Source organism: Xyrauchen texanus, chromosome 28 (assembly GCF_025860055.1).
Source record: "Xyrauchen texanus isolate HMW12.3.18 chromosome 28, RBS_HiC_50CHRs, whole genome shotgun sequence".
NCBI classification, from domain to species: Eukaryota; Metazoa; Chordata; class Actinopteri; order Cypriniformes; family Catostomidae; genus Xyrauchen; species Xyrauchen texanus.
The window spans coordinates 37,205,399-37,224,052 of record NC_068303.1 but is presented as its reverse complement, the minus strand read 5'-3'; the positions used below and the strand labels follow the sequence as shown (position 1 = coordinate 37,224,052).

The window sequence follows — 18,654 nt, the reverse complement described above, 5'->3', positions numbered from 1 at the left end:
GTGGGATCAGCCATGGTTTGCGGGTGCGCACCCAAGTTTGGAAAACTTTAAAACCTTAACCAAACTAACCTAACAGTGACGTCAAACAAACTTTGGTGCACACCAAAAGTGTCTGTGTGAAAGCACCCTAAAAGCTATTTGGGGTCTAAGCAGAAAATTATTCTGCATGGGGATATAATCTTGCACAACACTGGCATAAGAAAAAGGGGTAAAGAGGACTTTAAAGCTGTCTTTCACCATGAAATGTATGTTTCTCTGTTTCTCTTTGATCTCTGTAACAGGACAACTATGGTTCTCAGTGTGTGTCCCAGCCTCCCACCCCCTCCCCTCTGTCCCCTAGCCCAGCTAGTCTGTCCTCTTATCAGGGGACGACAGCGATAGCATTAGCAGCCCTGCCTGGTCAAAGACCCCCAGCAGCCCTGTAAGTGCCTCATGCCCATCTCTTTATTTACCCCACCTTTATTTCTTCCTCTGTAATAGTTTAGGTCTCTTATTTGATACTCTGAACTGTGTTGACTGTGAACATGAGTATGTGAGACTTTCTCATTTTGGCCCTGTTTACACCTGGTACACCATCTGTCCACTTTATCAGATCACCTGAGAGGAATCTTCATACAAGCTGTAAAAAGGGTCTCAAAACTTAATTTGCTACACTGAAATTTTCAATATCGATATCTCATTCTCTCCTTTATCCATCTATTCATGCACGCCAGAAGCATAGCTCAGGGAACATGATGAACGAGAAGATAACACGACTGTACGACATGGGCTGTGAGCCTGAGAGGAAACCTTGGGTGGATCGTTACATTGCCTTCATGGAGGAGAGGGGCACACCTGTTCCCACCCTGCCCTTAGTGGGCAAGAAGCCGTTGGATCTGTGCCGCCTCTACTTCTGCATTCGAGAGATCGGAGGCCTGGCGATGGTGAGTAATGGCTGGAAAGTTTATAGCCACAGCTATTTTTATTTAATGGGTTTCTGTAAGAGAACTGCTGTGTGTTCACTAGAGATCAGCATTGTCGAGTTATTTCGTAGTTAAGTACTCTTATGCATTGTTTCTCATTTAGGGGGCCGGGGCCCACTAGGGGGCCTCATCAAACCTCCAAGAGGGATTATATAAAAATAGGTTATAATAAAGTAGTCAAACTGAATTAAAATGCAGAAACGGCTATAAATCCAGATTTGGGCCTACATTAAAGGCCACAGTGGAAGTGGGTTTGTCGGAAAACTTGCACTCCACTCCAGCTCTCAAATATTAATTCATGACACATCGTGCCAGATTTGACAATGATGATGTCAAACATCATTAGTTCTCCCTTGTCACCAACCAATTTGCATTCCATGGAAGAAAGTCTTACGGGTTTTGAATAACATGAGAGTGTATAAATGATGACAGAATTTTTATTTTTGTGTGAACTAGTTCTTTAAAATTTATTAAAATCTCAATTTCTATTCCCCATATCTAAACAACCACAAATCAAAGGCTTCAAAGAAACTGTGGGGGAAATCACTAAGAATAATTTTAATATCTGCGTTGTTTTAGCACATCATTCACTTAATAAAACTCAGGTAACAACATTAACGGCTAAAAATGTAGTGTTGAATGCAATTTGCACCACACAATTCCCCACCTTGCATAGAAAATGAAGCAGTTACTTCATTTAAAAACTCAAGGTTCAACTCTTTTTTTTAATATTGCATTTAGTGTCTGGTTTAACTGGATTGTTGGTGGGTTGTTCAGGTTTTTAAACTGAAATACTGCATGCAAAAATGGCATACCGAGTGTTTGTCAATGCAGTACCTTGAATGGTTTTGACCGATATTCTCCCCTTGCAAAGGTAAATAAAAACAAGAAATGGAAAGAGCTGTCCACCCACCTGAACATGGGGGCATCCAGCAGTTCGGCCAGTTCCCTGAAGAAGCAGTACATCCAGTACCTGTTTGCCTATGAGTGCAAGGTTGAGCGTGGAGAAGAGCCCCCGCCCAACGCTTTTGCCATGGGAGACGGCAAGAAGCAAACACAACAGGCCAAGATCCAGCCGCCCTCACCTGGTAAAGCACATTACTGCAAAGTGTTACACCCTGTCTACACCAAACGCGAGCGGCATGGGGCGAAGCAAATCGCTCCCATTATTATCAGTGATGCTGTTTACACTGTATGCATTTGTTGTGTCGCGCCTCGTCATGCCGACAGTAAACAGATGCCCCGTTTTAGCTAAATATCTCAAATGTACATATCGCAAGGACATTTCCCAGTGGGCCGTCCGCAAAACGGGGCCGAATGGTCCACGATAAGCTGAAATGGACCGCCAATTACTAAAACAAAAACTAACAGTGAAAAAATATTTCAGAATAATATTCATAATTGTTTTATGATGTGATTTTAATAATCTCTCAAGCCAGATTTCTCAGTGTTTTCCTCAAAAGAACTGGTGAGCCACCGTCTGATTGAAACAACCAATCACAGTTCACCTGCATACTTGATGTCTAGAGGCACGTAAATCTGGGGCCGGGTCTCTGGACGACAATTAAATCATATTTAATTAAGCAAATAAATTGGGACCTCGTTTAGTGATTACAGTAAACACTTCTGATAAATGCTGCAGAGATGTTGGAATACTATCTGCTAAATGTAGCCTACATTTCCTTCATGTCAAAAGTGCTGTATTTTGGTGAATTTGACAAAAAAAAATTTTTTTTTTTACTTTGACGGTATTATTTTGAGCAAGAGTAGCTTCTGATCAAGTGTTATCACATGCAGACTAACACTTTACAATAAGGTTGTACTTGTTAACATTTGTAAATGCATCATGAACAAACAAAAACAATATTTGTGTTAACAGTTTACAACAAGGTTCCATTTGTTAACATATGTTAATGCATTATGTATCATAAACTAACAATGAGTTATATATTTTTACAGCATTTTAAAAAAATTCGTATGTACCGGTAATGTTAATTTTTAAACCTATAATGGTTAATTCTAGATCATTGTGCAATTCAAACTAACTAAAATTAAATTGAAAGCCAAAACACAAAATTAAATAAAAATAAAAACAAATTACATTTGTATAACTCTGTTTGTAACTTGTGCCGCACTCTTTGTGATTTGAACGAAATTAACGAATGAACCCAAAATCGTACATCTTGTGGAAAATATCCCATTGCATTACACTGAAGGAAGGACCCGAGCCATATTTAAAGACCAGAATATCATAGAGACTCTTTTAACTTTTGCCAATAAGCAACCACCCTAGTGACGCCATAGCAACCACATAGCAACACTAACAACACCCTAACATCATGGCAGCACCTTTTGCACAGGGAAGCACTAATAACATTTTCTCTGTACTATTATTACAAAGATCAGATGTAGTGCTCTTGGTGTATAATATCATAATATCTTAAATTTGGCTGCATCATTCACATGCTGCTCTGCATCAATTCAGAGCTGTTTTAGACAGAACTATAAATATCTGACAGGTGATTGAGTCACAGATAAATAAAAAATAACCTCACACTAATAGCTGATGATGTCACACAGGAAGAGAGAGAGAGCTTTCAAACAGCAGGGGAGAGGGTTTCCCACCAAGAAGATTAATGGGGGGAGGAATGTGGGATAAAAACAAAAGTGACCTCAGTCTGACCCTACGCTCAATGCAGACCAGTGAGCCAGCGCTTTCTCTCTCTTGCTCTCTCTTGCTCTCTCTCGCTCTCTCCCTCTCTCTCCCTCCCTTACTCCCTCTATCTCTCTCTAAATATGTGTGAGGTCATTGGCAGTCCCACCATCTGGAAGTGTTATAGCATAGCACCATGTATTGTTTACTTTCAGTTCTGAAAGATTTTGTGTCTGGCAGCAGATCAAGGACTTGAAAAGCAGACACTCTTCCATTCTCTTTTTCTTTCATTGTAACCTAGTTCTTTTTGTACCCTGCTCTGACATCTTTTGAAGTACCTTTTACTGCTCTGAGCAGCAGAGGAATATGCAAATTGGTTTTATTACTTTGCATCAACTGAGCCTTGGAAATTATAGACATCATTAGGATGGTCTCCTTTCATACCATTACATTTCTTTGAAATGAATAAATAGTGTATTCAAATGTTATTGGATTATGGAAATGCAATCTGGGATTGTAAGATTTGGGTTTCCTTCCCTGGAGCTTGGAAAAACTGATTAGAACATTGTAATTTGCTTTTAGATTTGTAAAATACCAGAGATATGTATTCTATTAATATGTAGTCCATTAACCAGAATCAGAAATAAAATATTTGCTTAACTATTGGATAAACCAATAAGCCATGAGAGGACATCTTATGGTGATTTCACCATGGGTAAGAGTTGTTCTTTGGAAAGTGTTAAGGCCTATTCACAGCAAATCCATTTTTCCAGTGCGAATGTTCATTCTGACTGAGCTTGTGAATTGGAACAATTGGATATGCCACTATTCACACCAGGTCCGACGAATCATATGCTGACAATCCCAAGGTTTTTTTTTATAGATAGCAGTCAGATTTGTCTTTTTTCTTCGGACTGCAATGAAAACTGACTGACCAATGATATAAAAGCATTTTGTCACTTTTCCAGTGTCGCTGCAGCTGCTCAATCCAGCGCATTTGTGGTGCTAATCAACTGTCAAACACTGGCATTAGACGTGCAACTAATACACCCTTGAAAATTATAGTTGCAGTTCATGAACCTTTTGTACTGCAAACATAAACCTGGTCTTTTTTTGAAAGTAAGGCTTATATGTGTATGTATTATAAATGCCAAATTAGGTAAATAATTGCTTTAATAGCATTCAATACAGTATATTAATCGCTAGCATTGACAGCTGAATACTGAAGGGTCTGGGCAGGAAACTACTGTAGACATGTTTGTAGAACAGCATCAGCGCCATCTACTGTACAGGGGTGTAATAGTTTTTCGTTTCTTCATTATGGGCTCTGTGTGAATAGGACTTTCGACGGAAGTTCGTCTCCATATTCGTCACGTGTTTGGTGTGAACAGGCCTTTAAATCAGTGCAGTGCTGCATTGCATTCAAGGCCTTTTGTAGCTTACTGCATTTATAAAATGACGGCAACAGCACTATAATTAAAGACACCAGTGTTTAAAAATTGGGATAAAACAAATATTCTGGCAAGTAATATAGTTCATTATTCTAACTGTAGGCCTTTTTACTCAGCAACTAGAATGTGTGATCACAGACGTAAGTTTATTGCCATTTTATAGCGGCTTTGAACATGGCTCAACTAGTCAGATTTTGCTCACCAAATAGATGTTTTATTTTGCTGCATTCAAGTGCACCCGGGAAAGTTGATACACCAATGGAAAGCCATAGCCACAGGAAGTAGGGGTGCTGAGGGTGCTGCAGTAACCCCTGTCAACATTCCATCCCACCCTGTAAAGTGCTGTCAAAACAGTGAATGCATGAAAAATTTATGAGAGTTCATTAATGTTATTTTCAAACTGTCGTATTCTGTTAATCTCGTTTACTAAGTAATGACGAAAATGAATAGGGGTAGTTTTATTTAATAAACAATGAAGACAACATATTTTAGTTGAAACTTTTTTACTCTTTACGAAAATGTGAGGAGAAAAATATAGTACTGAAATATATTAACAGTGCACTAACAATGTTTTCAAAAAGAATAATCAAAAAAAGAATGTATTAAATAATCCAGGCATAGTGTTGGGGATTTCCCCGTTTGAGCTGCGTGAATTGAGCTGATCACCAATCACTTATCTAAAACACAGAAAATTAATAACAGTCCCTAAAATTATTAACACCATAACTAAGGATAATACTAATACTAGCTAATAATTTATACTCTTTAAATGCTATTATTTCAGAAGGGCAGGTTTTCACAAGGACAGGTTTCATATGTTATATAATTCATGATCATTCATCTAAATCTGTTTGTAGAAATGTTTCAATAAATATTTATACACTGGTGGCAAAAGTTTGGAATAATGTACAGATTTTGCTCTTATGGAAAGAAATTGGTACTTTTATTCACCAAAGTGGCAATCAACTGATCACAATGTATAGTCAGGACATTAATAATGTGAAAAATCACTATTACAGTTTGGGGAAAAAAATCAGAACTTCCTAAACTACTTCAAAGATTTCTAAACAGAAAATCCTCCACGTGCAGCAATGACAGCTTTGCAGATCCTTGACATTCTAGCTGTCAGTTTGTCCAGTTATTCAGGTGACATGTCACCCCACACTTCCTGTAGCATTTGCCATAGATGTGGCTGTCTTGTCGGGCACTTCTCACGCACCTTACAGTCAAGCTGATCCCACAAAACTCAATGGGGTTAAGATGCATAACACTCTTTTCCAATTATCTGTTGTCAAATGTCTGTGTTTCTTTGCCCACTCTAAACTTTTCTTTTTGTTTTTTTGTTTAAAGGTTTTTGCAATTCTTCCAATAAGGCCTGCACCCCTGAGTCTTCTCTTTATTGTTGTACTTGAAACTGGTGTTGAGCGGGTAGAATTCAGTGAAGCCGTCAGTTGAGGACATGTGAGATGACTATTTCTCAAACTAGAGACTCTGATGTACTTATCCTCTTGTTTAGTTGTTCATCTGGCCTTCACCATCTCTTTCTGTCCTTGTTAGAGCCAGTTGTCCTTTGTCTTTGAAGACTGTATTGTACACCTTTGTATGAAATCTTCAGTTTTTGGGCAATTTCAAGCATTGTATAGCCTTCATTCCTCAAAACAATTATTGTCTAATGAGTTTCTAGAGAAAGCTGTTTCTTTTTTGCCATTTTTTACCTAATATTGACCTTAAGACATGCCAGTCTATTGAATAATGTGGCAACTCAAAAACAAACACAAAGACAATGTTAAGTTTCATATAATGAACCAAATAGCTTTCAACTGTGTTTCATATAATGGCAATTTTTATTACCAAATTTGCATTTTAGCATGATTACTCAAGGATAAGGTGTTGGAGTGATGGCTGCTGGAAATTGGGCCTGTCTAGATTTGATCAAAAATGACTTTTTTCAAATAGTGATGGTGCTATTTTTTACATCAGTAATGTCCTGACTATACTTTGTGATCAGTTGTATGCCAATTTGGTGAATTAAAGTACCAATTTCCTTCTGAAACAGCAAAATCTGTACATTATCCAAACTTTTGTCCACCAGTGTACATTTTTTGTATTGGTTAAATCTTATTTTTATTTTTTACTACCATGTTTTTATTGGGTTTTTATAGTGTTATAGGGTATTGTAGCGCAAGTTTGATTATCTGAATTATAATTACATTTTGATTATCAATCGTTTTTTTACATTGTGAAATGAAGCTTTGTAATGCTTCTGTTAATCTTTTTTTTTTTTTTTAAGCCCTACATTTCACATCCACCTAAACAAACTGAAATGAATAAGAAAATCTTTTCATTGGCTTTGTTTGACTAAAACAATTCTTATTCTCTGGTCTAACAAATTCCTTTCCACTGTTTAACAGCAAACTCAGGCTCTCTTCAGGGGCCACAGACTCCTCAGTCAACAGGCAGCAGCACCATGACAGAGATGCCAGGAGACCTAAAGCCCCCAAAACCAGCTACCACACCTCACGGGCAAATTACCCCTCAGCCAGGTGCCAGGTGGGCTAAATGTACACTACTGTTCAAAGGTTTAGGGTCACATGCTCATTCTTTCTTTATTTATTTTACATTTTAGAATAATAAAAATGGATATATGGGTATTATGTTGTGACTAAAAAAAATCCAAAATAAATCAAAACTAAGTTGTATGTAGTAGTCACCCTTTGACTAGATTTTGCAGACATGTACTCTTGGCATTTTCTAAGCCAACTTCTTGAGGTATCACCCTGGGATGCTTTTTAAACAGTATTGAAGGAGTTCCCATCTATATGCTGCGGCTGCGTTTCTCAAGTCATCAATTTCAAAAACTTTTTTTGTTTTGTAATTAAATAAATTAATATGTTACCACAATTATATTTTTGTCTAAAAAAACTAATTTCAAACATTTAAGCATACGCCTTCAGATCAAAATATTTTTAAGATCATGAGAAACATTTCAGGCCAGTGACCTCACACTATTGAATGGTAGTGTATGTGCTGTTTTACCTTCAGAAATTATTTTTTTGTTGCGGGAGGACTTCCTCTGCATCTCTCTTTGTTTTAACTTAATACTAAACAAACAATACTAAAGCAAAAATATAAACATCATTTATTGCTATTCTCCAACACCAAATTTTACCTCATCACATTCAATTCAGAAAGTAAACTCAACTCGTGCATTTTTTGTTTTGTTTTTGCAATGTCTCTGTAGATTCAGCCATAGTAAAGTGCAGACTGTTAATTGTGATGCAGGATACACTGTTTATGTTTGAAGTTGTAGTGTCTGTCACTCTTGTGTGTTTATGTATTGATTTGCTGTCATAACCTTCTTGTTTAGAAATAGTGGTGTTAGTATACAAGATCCCTTCTCAGAATGCAGTGACCCAGCCTTCCAGAAGCGAGGCACCTTGCATGTTGGAGGCAGTGGAGATGCCAGCTCTAGAATTCAGTTTGATACCAGTAAGGAGTCCTATGGATCTGCCAGAAAAGGTGCGTTGTTGTTATTACAATAACTGCATATGGGCTGGTTTGATATTTCTCTAGTTTTCTCACTGCTGCCTCATTCTGTTTATTAGAGGCTCAAAGTCATTGATTGCTTGGACACTGCTGCCCTCTAGTGTCTGTAGGTTAAAGTCAGCATGAAAGCCTGATTTACCTTAGTTACTTTCTTTATCCATGTTCCTGACATTTTTGTGCATGATTCATCAGTGCATGTTATTCTCAAAATAAATAAATAAATACAAAAATAAAAAACTGTCTTCAAAATCTTTTATCAATCTCTAATAATATGTTTTGCCTGAGAAACGACTTTCCTTTTTGACTTTCATTTGACATCACCTTTGCTAAGCTATTTGTCAGTGTTAAACAGTATTAGAGAAGCTACTTGAAACTGTAATTTCCCAAGCTACTCATAATTAAAGTAGTTAAACTGCAGTCAAGGTACCTATTTGAAAAAGTAGTTAGCCACATACCAAGTTAGTATATAAGTATATTAAAGGGATTTCATTTGACGTTATCTTTTTAATTATATAACTATTAACTGGCACAAAAATGACAGCATTAATGTAAACATTAACACAAAATATAACTAATATAATTAGAAGGCATCCGAATTTATATAATTAGTCAAAATCTAAATGATAAACATCAGCAAAGTATAGTATTTTAGACAAAAATAGTATTTTTATAAAAATAAAAAAATGTCTCGCAAAGATTCAAATGAATCTGTTAATCCATTTTTTTTTTTTTTTTACTGGATCAATGAGATGAACCATCCAAAAAAGCTGATTGTGATTGCAATAGTTCTTAAAACTGTTTAGACAATGTAGCATCTATGACAACCAGCATAGTAGCATTTTGTTTCACCTCTACTTGTTGGAAAAAGTAGCGTGTTACTTGAAAGCTACACTGCTTTGAAAACAGCTAAGGTGCTGTCATATGACATGAAAACTTAAGTTAAGTGTAAAGCAGTTCAATGGAAAGGAGGCGGCGAGAACCGGCTTGACGATATAAATAATAGTTTTACTTATAAACCGAACCAAAAAACACAAACATAAACACACAGAACAACTGCCTGTAATTCTCTTTCTCGAACTGTTGTCCCGGCCGCGCACCCCCATCATGCTGATTGGGGACCGGGCGTGCGTTGTTCCAGCCCGGCCCCGCCCTCCTCCGCTCTACACTAAGTTATAGCACTTTTCCACTGCATGTTACAGGTCACCTTGACTTTACTTGCTTTACATTTCGCTCATCGCTAACAAGTGGACCGTCTGCACCTCGTTTATTGAACACGGAGTGGTTTTGCGCACAGCCATTTCTTTTTTCACAATTCGAAAGACGTGTGAACAAATGATACTTTTATCACTGTTGCTAACTTTAAAACTAGCGGGTTGATGTCGTGTGACGGAAATCCAGTGACGCTGGTAGTGACGATTCTCCCTGACCAATCAGTGATCTACAGGATTTTGACGTCACATTTAGTATTGGCTCGGCTCACTTGGAACCTCGACCGAGGTGGTACTAAAAAAAGTATCAGGTACCAGGTACTGTCCACAGTGGAAAACCCCCAAAAAGTGAGCAGAGTCAAGTTGAGTCGAGTTGTACTGTGCAGTGGAAAAGCCCCATAACTCTTTACTAGGGGTGTGCATCGAAGCCATTATCGTTATCTGTGTCTGTATCTGTTGCTATGGCAAAATTATCAGTATTCGGATATAATGTATGTGGGCGGGGCTTAATCCGAAAGGAAACAAAAACTAAATGAAAGTCTATCCCATTTAAAGTTATGGTCTCACTTAATATCAAGTGTCTTTAACTACAATGTACTAACATTTTAAATACATACAATATAATGTGCTTGTTGTGGAACTACATGATATTCTACAAAACTCACACAAGATTCACATTTGAGGTTGAGGTACCGGTAGCGTTAGGGTTTAGGGTAAGGGTTGTTTAGGGTTAGGTTTAAGATTCATAGTTCATAGTTACCATATGGCAAATATGCCTTTTATAATTAAAAAATATATATTTCTTATTTTTCCAATAATTATAATAATGAATAATTATAATCATACTAATAATTACCATTGTTATATTTAGTCTAGTGATATTATTTATTTTTCTTACCAGATAAAGTTGAATATGTGTTGTTAAATGTGGATTGCTCTCCCTCATGGTCCATATTAATATATATATAAATATACCCGATGAGCCAAAACATTATGATCACTCACAGGCAAAGTGAATAACATTGATCATCTCCTAATAAGACCACATGTCAAGGTCTGGGTGGATTAGATGGTAAGCGAACAATCAGTTCTCGTAGTCAGCGTGTTGAATGCAGGAGAAATGGGCAGGAGTAATTGAGTGACTTTGACAAGGACTAAATTGTTATGGGTCAGAGTGTCTCTTAAATGGCAAAGCTTGTGGGGTGCTGCCAGTCAGCAGTGGTGAGTACCTACCGGCAGTGGTCCAAGGAGGGACAAACCACAAATCGGCGACAGGGTGTTGCGCAACCAAGGCTAATCGATGCATGAGGGCAATGAAGGCTGTCCCGTCTAGTCTGAACCATCAGAAGGTCTACTGTGGCAAGTCACAGAAACTTTTAAAGATGGTTACGGGAGGAATGTGTCAGAACACAGAGTGCATCGCACCCTGCTGTGTAGTCACAGACCAGTCAGAGTGCCCATGATGACCCCTGTCCACCGTCGAAAGCACCTACTATAGACATGCAAGCGTCGGAACTGGACCTTGGAGCAGTGGAAGAAGATCGCCTGGCCTGATGAGTCCCATTTTCTTTTACATCACGTGGATGGCCGTGTATGTGTGTGCCGTTTACCCGGGGAAGTGATGGCACCAGGATGCACTGTGGGAAGACGACAAGCCTGTGCCTGATTTCCTGCAAGACAGGAATGTCAGTGTTCTGACATGGCCAGCGAAGAGCGCGGATCTCAATCCCATTGAGCACATCAGGGACCTGTTGGATAGGAGGGTGAGGGCTAGGGCCATTTCCCCCAGAAATGTCTGGGAACTTGCAAGTGCCTTGGTGGAAGAGTCACAATAAGCACTGTGAGTTCTGTCCATGAGGAGGAGATGCACAGTAGAACTTAATGCAGCTGGTGGTCACACCAGATATGGACTGTTACTTTTGATTTTGACCCACTGACACATTATTCAATTTCTGTTAGTCACATGTCTGTGAAACTTGTTCAGTTTATGTCTTAGTTATGTTCATACAAATATTTAAACATTTTAAGTTTGCTGAAATAAAAGCAGTTAAAAGTGAGAGGATGTTTCTTTTTTTGCTGAGTTTATATAATAGTATTATAATACTGAACTGAGGATTAGATTTGTTTTAGCTTATGTTTTTTTTTATGTTTTTTTTTTTTTCATCAATACAAATCTGGTGAAGCCCTGCCATCTCATTTTGGTACTCATCTGTGGTACTGTGTGGCTGTTTTGATTTGTATAATAATTTGTGGTAACAGGCAGCACTTTGTCTGCAAGCAAAACCTCAAAACAGCACATCATGAGCCAAGCATGTGAACACAGAAGAGTGTTTAACCTGTTATGCACGTTTGCCATTTGGACTACTGTCCTGTATTTAGGCATTAGTTAGCAGTGTGGGGTAAAAGTAACTTGTTAGAATATTGCATTACTCCTTATAAACGTTACTTAATTAAAAGGTTTTTTTATTACTTTAGCATTACTTTACTTTTGCATTACTTTTTTACACAGCCACATTCACTTCTGGTTTGCTATGTATTCCATACAAATAAGCAGTTTTTGGGAGTAATGGAATACATGTAACGGAATGACTTGTTTAAAATACATCATATTCGTAACTGTATTCCACTACAGTTACAATTTAAATAATTGGTAATTAGAATACAGTTACATTCAAAAAGTATTTTGATTACTGAAGAGATTACTTTGCATTATTTTGTTTACTTTGCATTTAATATTTAGTCCTTTCAGATGGAAAACATTTATACATATAAATGATGTGATCCAAAGTGCATCTGAACAGCGGTGAAACACTTTCTTATGATGTGTTTCATTCATACAAGCAGACAGAGAAGTAAGATTGAAGTAAATTTGGAGCAGATGAAATAGAAATAAACGTTGTGTAAATTGTCAGCTTTATGCTAAACTAAAATACTATTTCTAGCCATTTTACATGCACATGTTACCAGACAAGATCATATTTATTATCAAGAAAATTCACATAGCATCATTATCCTTTTTTTCAAGTAAGACCTTTGATATTAGGGCAAAAATCATATTCTTGATCATTTTTGTATTGTTTTCCTGTAAAAATATATAAAACTCCTTAAAACAAAATCAATTGATTTATCTTGTTTTAGAAACAACACTGCATAAGATATTTAGGTTTTTCAGAGAATGTATTTTTAACAGGTATTTTGTCTTACTGTACTGGCAGTTTTTATAGTCAAAACAAGTGAAAAAAATCTACCAGTGCTAAAGAAGTAATTCAAAGTATTTAAAATATGTTACTGACCTTGAGTAATCAAACGGAATATGTTACAAATTACATTTTACTGTAAGTATACTGTAATCTGTAGTGCAATACATTTCTAAAGTAACCCTTCCAACGCTGCAAATAAGCCATGCATTGCATACAAGAGACATTACAGGTCATGCTAGCTACTGTACAACACTCCTGTCAAAACAACATAGTAAACAAACAGAGATTTAGAAAGTTGGTCTTCATCTCATATTTTGAATAAAGAATTAATAACATGATTATGCATGATTTGTTTTTCCATCAACATGGCAGCCAATATGAATAATGAAGAATAACCACTACATAAAGCAGCAAAGTCCAACACTGGAACCTGCATCATCCATGTAATCATGTACTGTGCCCATCGAGTACTCTGAAGTCATCAGAGTCAACTTAAGATGTTTTTCAGAAGTCATGATAAAATTCAGTGGGGAATGCCAGTCTAACATGTTCAAGGAATAAGTCTGATGACTTCACAGACTCACAATTGCGTTGTAATTTTAGATATGTTAACACATCGCTCTATCTCTGAGCTCATTGTATAATCAGTCTTATGAATAGTTTTTCTATTATTCGGTAGAATTCATTATTCGTGTCTTTCCAAGTAAGGTATTCGGCTTCAGGCACATCCATAGTCTTTACTTTTAGTTAGGTACACCTGGTTAATATTATTTATGTTAACCAAAAGTCAAATAATGAATAAGGCATTGTTTCAGACTACTGTTATGGGTAATGCAGACTTCCTAAACTATTGCCAATAGTTAATGCAGTAATTTAATGCTTGTTAACATTAATGTAATAAAGGTTATGAAAATTACAACAAATAATAAAGATTTAAAAGAGAAGTGTTACTATTGGGATGTCGAGATGCTCAAGAGTTTGGACTCAATGCTCAGCCTCTATGTCCAGATCACCATCTAGGTTCCCAGCAGGCAGATGCTCAAAGAAGTATGCCTGATACAAATACTATCCTGGGACAAACTTTTTATCCTTACCACTATTAACAGGAAACTTACATTCAAATCTGTCTCTATTCTGGTATTAGACACCTTTGATAATCCAATTAATTTCCCCAAAAAATAAAGTCCTGCCTTTTTTCTTGTTTAATATTCTGTTTAAATCACATTACGGATGTAAATTTTGTTGCGAATGCCGTCTCCTGAATCACAGGCATATTAATTATCTTTCTCACAGATAAAATTGTTCACTTGTTTTCAGGTGTCTCTGAGTCCTTCATGCCTGGACAGATGCCTGGCAGTGGTATGCAGGATATGTACCCACGTGGACCGCCCTCAGCGATGGGTATGGGTGCACGACCCCAGTACCCCTACAACCATAGCTTTGAGAGGAGGTAGGCCAGAACACTATTTACTGTATAAACAATTCCAAACCCAAAGGCAGCATGTCAATCATTATGTAATGTTTATGTCCACAGGCCAGACCATGTCATGAGTCCAGAGGGGGGAATTCCTCCCCCTGGAAATCAGAGCAACATGTTGCATTCGAACAGTGATCCCAGCATGTTCTCAGGCAGTAGATACCCCTCTCATCAGAGGTAAGAAGTGACCATTTTTTAACATTTTATAAGAATGCATTTTGGTTTGTAGATCTTTTATATCGTATTTTGTGCGTGTTTTTACCATAGACATGGACATGATGGTTATGTGCAGCAGTACCCTCATGGCATGCCATATGGTGCACATGGGATGTATCCCCAACAGCAGGTCAGCAATCAAATGTGATCCAATTTCATCCTCCTCTTTTTGTGAAAAACTGATTTTTTGCTGAGAGGTAGTGGTTCTTTGTGCGCTAGTATATCATTGTGATATGATCACTTTCTTAAGTGAACCACAGATTTTTTTTATTTTATTACCATTTTACGTTTTTAGACAATGTATTTACTTCGCTTTACAGGGGTACAAGCGGCCTGGAGAAGGGATATATGGCCCTCCAGCTAAACGCCATGAGAACGAAGCCTATGGTATGCAGTACGGTGGCCAGCAGCCTGACATGTATGGCCAATATAGCTACCCAGAGCGTAGACCCATGCAGGGCCCATTTCCCTATCCTTATGGACGAGATCGCATGCAGCCTGGTGGTCAGGGACCTCCCCAGCACAGCATGATGACTGGTGGACCACCCCCATCATCCAACTCAAGCTGTGGGTCTCAGGGGAACATGTGGCACCCCAGACCTGATATGAGCTACCCTTACCCCAGTCGCCAGTGTCATGGAGCCCTCTACCCCTCCATGAGCCGTGCAGATGATTCAGAAGCCAGAGCAAATCAGGACAGTCAATGGCCCGGTCAGCGCCAGTCCCCCTGCCCTCCACACTCTTCACCCTCTTCCAGCTCCATGACCTCCATGGCCAGCTGGCAACCATCATCTTCTTACCAGTCTCCTCCAGCTATGCCAAATCATATCTCTCGAGTCCCAAGCCCTGCACCGTTCCCTCGGCCTATTGGTGGCTCTTTGTCACCCAGTAAGGCTCATATGATGGCCTCTATGAAGCAGATGCAAAAGCCGGGTGGCCCAGGGTCTATGCCAAGCTCCCAGAGTGGTGGCCTTTCTGGCCAAGGCTTCCCAACAATCCATCGGGAAGTCAGTTTCCCGCTGGACTCTGTGGAGGCTACACAGCCCCAAATTAAACCCCGTCGAAGGTTAACATCCAAAGACATTGGTAAGTGATCACATAGATGCTGTATCCTTGCTTGGGTCAAACAGACTGTGAAAATCTTTCTAAAAACTTCTTTTGACAAGGCTAAACCTGAATGGTCTGTTTGTGAAAAGGCTTTGATCATGCTCTTTTTGTCTTTTAGGCACACCAGAAGCTTGGCGTGTGATGATGTCTCTAAAGTCTGGTTTGCTTGCAGAGAGCACATGGGCCTTAGATACTGTAAACATCTTGTTGTATGATGATAGCACAGTGTCTTCCTTTGCCCTAAACCAGGTAAATTCTCAGCAACACACCCTGGAAACACTGTAGCAGGCTGTGCAATGTGGGGAAGATAGGGTCAAGGGGCATTCAAACTGACAGCCATCACCAGATACAGTTAAAACACTACAGTTTGGTAGGAACGCTTATTAGACCAACAGTACAGCGACCTCTAGCAATTCAATCATTGTCAGTGTGAATGCCATTTATTTAGCACAATTAGTGATGGCAAAGATTTTAGCTGCTTTATGGTAGTGTGGACATCAAAACCATCACCTGATACAGTTAACTTAATGCAGTTGGGTAGGGAGGCTTACTAGAAACCAACAGTTCAGCGACCTCTAACAATTTAACAGTTGTCAGTGTGAACACCCTTTATTTAGCACATTGAAAAAAAAAAGTTATTTAGCATTTGTTTATATGGTAATGTTCAGAGACAATTGCATAAGTCTTTTACAGCCTTTACAATTTTGCAGCAATGTTTATAGCAGTTTAAAGAAATGATAGGTGTACATTCTAATATAATGCAATTCAATTTTGTCTTTCACATTTAAAGTTACCCGGTTTATTGGAGCTCATTATTGAGTATCTCAGAAGGTGCCTAATAAAGACTTTTGGGATCCTTGAGGAATATGAAGTTGGCACTGAGGGTCAGAAAACTCTCCTTGGTTTATGTTCAGAGCCCACAGAGAAAGAGGAACCTCCCAATCAAGACCTAAACAGCCAATCAGAAACAGAACAGGCAGAGAAGAGATTAGATGTGGAGTCTGAGAAACCTCAGGCCAGTAGCACAACAGAAGCAGTCGTTATGGAGAAGGAGGAGGAGTCCACTGAGAATAAGGCAGAAGATAAAGAGAAAAACATTGGTAAAGAAACATGTCTGCCATTGGAGCCTAGACCTAAGCAAGCCAGCACGTATGACAAGCTGCCAGTGAAGGTAGAGGAGAGGGAGATTATGGCTGACCTTGTGGAGGATCGTTCAGAGCTGCTAGGCCTAGTCAGGGAATTCACCAGTGGTCTGCTACACTGGAAGGCTGGTGGAGGGGACTCCACAGCCCACATCCAGACACACTTTGATAGATGTGGGAAAGAGGAAGAACCGAAGTCCTCAGACTATCAGGAAGGTGTGGAGGCAGATGGAAAAGAACCAGTGGAAGCTGAGCCGAGGAGGGAAGGGGAATTGAAAAGAGAAGTTGTAGGGCCCTCAGAGGAAAGCTTGACAGCCACTGTTGATGAAATGCTAAGTTCTCATCCAGGGTCCCTATCAGTAGGTGAAACTCAATCATTCCCCTTCCGCTATAGAGAGAACCAGTGTACCATCGCCTTGGAGGAAGATGAGCCACGATGCTGGGACAAAGCACCTCTGTCCATAGCAGAGGGCTGTCAAGACGAGTTGGCCAAGCGCTGCATTTGTGTGTCCAATATCATTCGAGGACTCTCCTTTGTCCCGGGGAATGACAGCGAAATGGCTCGGCACCCAGGTTTGGTGCTCATTCTTGGTAAGCTGGTTCTTTTGCACCATGAACATCCAAAAAGAAAAAGGATGCTGCCGACCTACCAGCGTGAGGAAGAGAGAGGTCTGGCTTGCAGCAAGGATGAATGGTGGTGGGACTGCCTCAGGGCCTTGCGTGAGAACACCTTGGTCACCCTAGCCAACATTTCAGGACAGCTAGACCTGTCGATTTATCCTGAGAGTATCTGCCTTCCGATCCTGGACGGGTTGCTCCACTGGATGGTGTGCCCTTCGGCGGAGGCCCAGGACCCTTTTTGCATGGCAAATGGCTTCTCCTCGCTCACACCCCAGAGATTGGTTCTGGAATGTCTGTGCAAACTGAGCATCCAAGACTCAAACGTAGACCTTCTTCTGGCCACACCTCCTTTTAGTAGACAAGAGCGCCTTTTTGCCACATTAGTGCAGCACGTGGGTGAAAGAAAGAGTCAGGTCTGCCGTGAAATGGCTGTAGCCGTCCTCTCCAATCTCGCACAGGGTGACTCTACAGCCGCCCGAGCCGTTGCCCTGCAGAAGGGCAGTGTGGGAGCCTTGATAAGCTTCCTGGAGGACAGTGTAGCTATGGCACAGTATCAGCAGACCCCTCACAGTCTCTTGCACATGGGACACCCCAACCATTATGAGCCGCCCAGCATTAACATGATGTGTCGGGCTGCCAAAGCCCTGCTGGCCATGGCACAGGTGGAGGAGAACAGGTCTGAGTTTGTGCTCTACGAAAGCAGGCTGCTCGATATTTCATTGTCCTCTGTGCTGAACTCTGGTGTGGCGGCCATTTTGTGTGAGGTACTGTTTAAGCTTGGCCGCTCGTGACACGCACAAAGGAATCTGGAGTGCCATCAGGAGGAGCTGAGCCACAGATGATCATGCAGAATTGATGGTATTATATTTTTATTTAAGATAAAGAACACAAACAAAAAATGTTTTACATACAAAAGAATATAGAGAATATATATAGCTCCTCTGCCCCATTTCCCAGTTTTCATTTTTTAAATGATTTTAATACAGATATTTAATACTTGATATTTTCATTAGTTTTTTCTTTTTTTTCATCTGTGTATTTCCTTTTTATTTGTTTTAACCAAAGTTGGTA

General features: G+C 39.3%; 1 protein-coding gene across 1 annotated transcript in view; it reads left to right on the top strand.

Annotated features, from left to right (window-relative positions):
* Positions 1–18,591, top strand: part of LOC127621781 (AT-rich interactive domain-containing protein 1B-like) — a 161,062-nt gene extending 142,471 nt beyond the window's left edge. Inside the window, 12 exon segments of the mRNA XM_052095501.1 lie at positions 282–357; positions 360–421; positions 714–923; positions 1,837–2,050; positions 7,478–7,616; positions 8,434–8,585; positions 14,338–14,470; positions 14,555–14,674; positions 14,765–14,843; positions 15,034–15,799; positions 15,939–16,069; positions 16,611–18,591. Of these exon segments, the coding sequence (XP_051951461.1) occupies positions 282–357; positions 360–421; positions 714–923; positions 1,837–2,050; positions 7,478–7,616; positions 8,434–8,585; positions 14,338–14,470; positions 14,555–14,674; positions 14,765–14,843; positions 15,034–15,799; positions 15,939–16,069; positions 16,611–18,374 (3,846 nt within the window). The 3' untranslated portion in view covers positions 18,375–18,591.
* Positions 18,592–18,654: the final 63 nt, after the last annotated feature.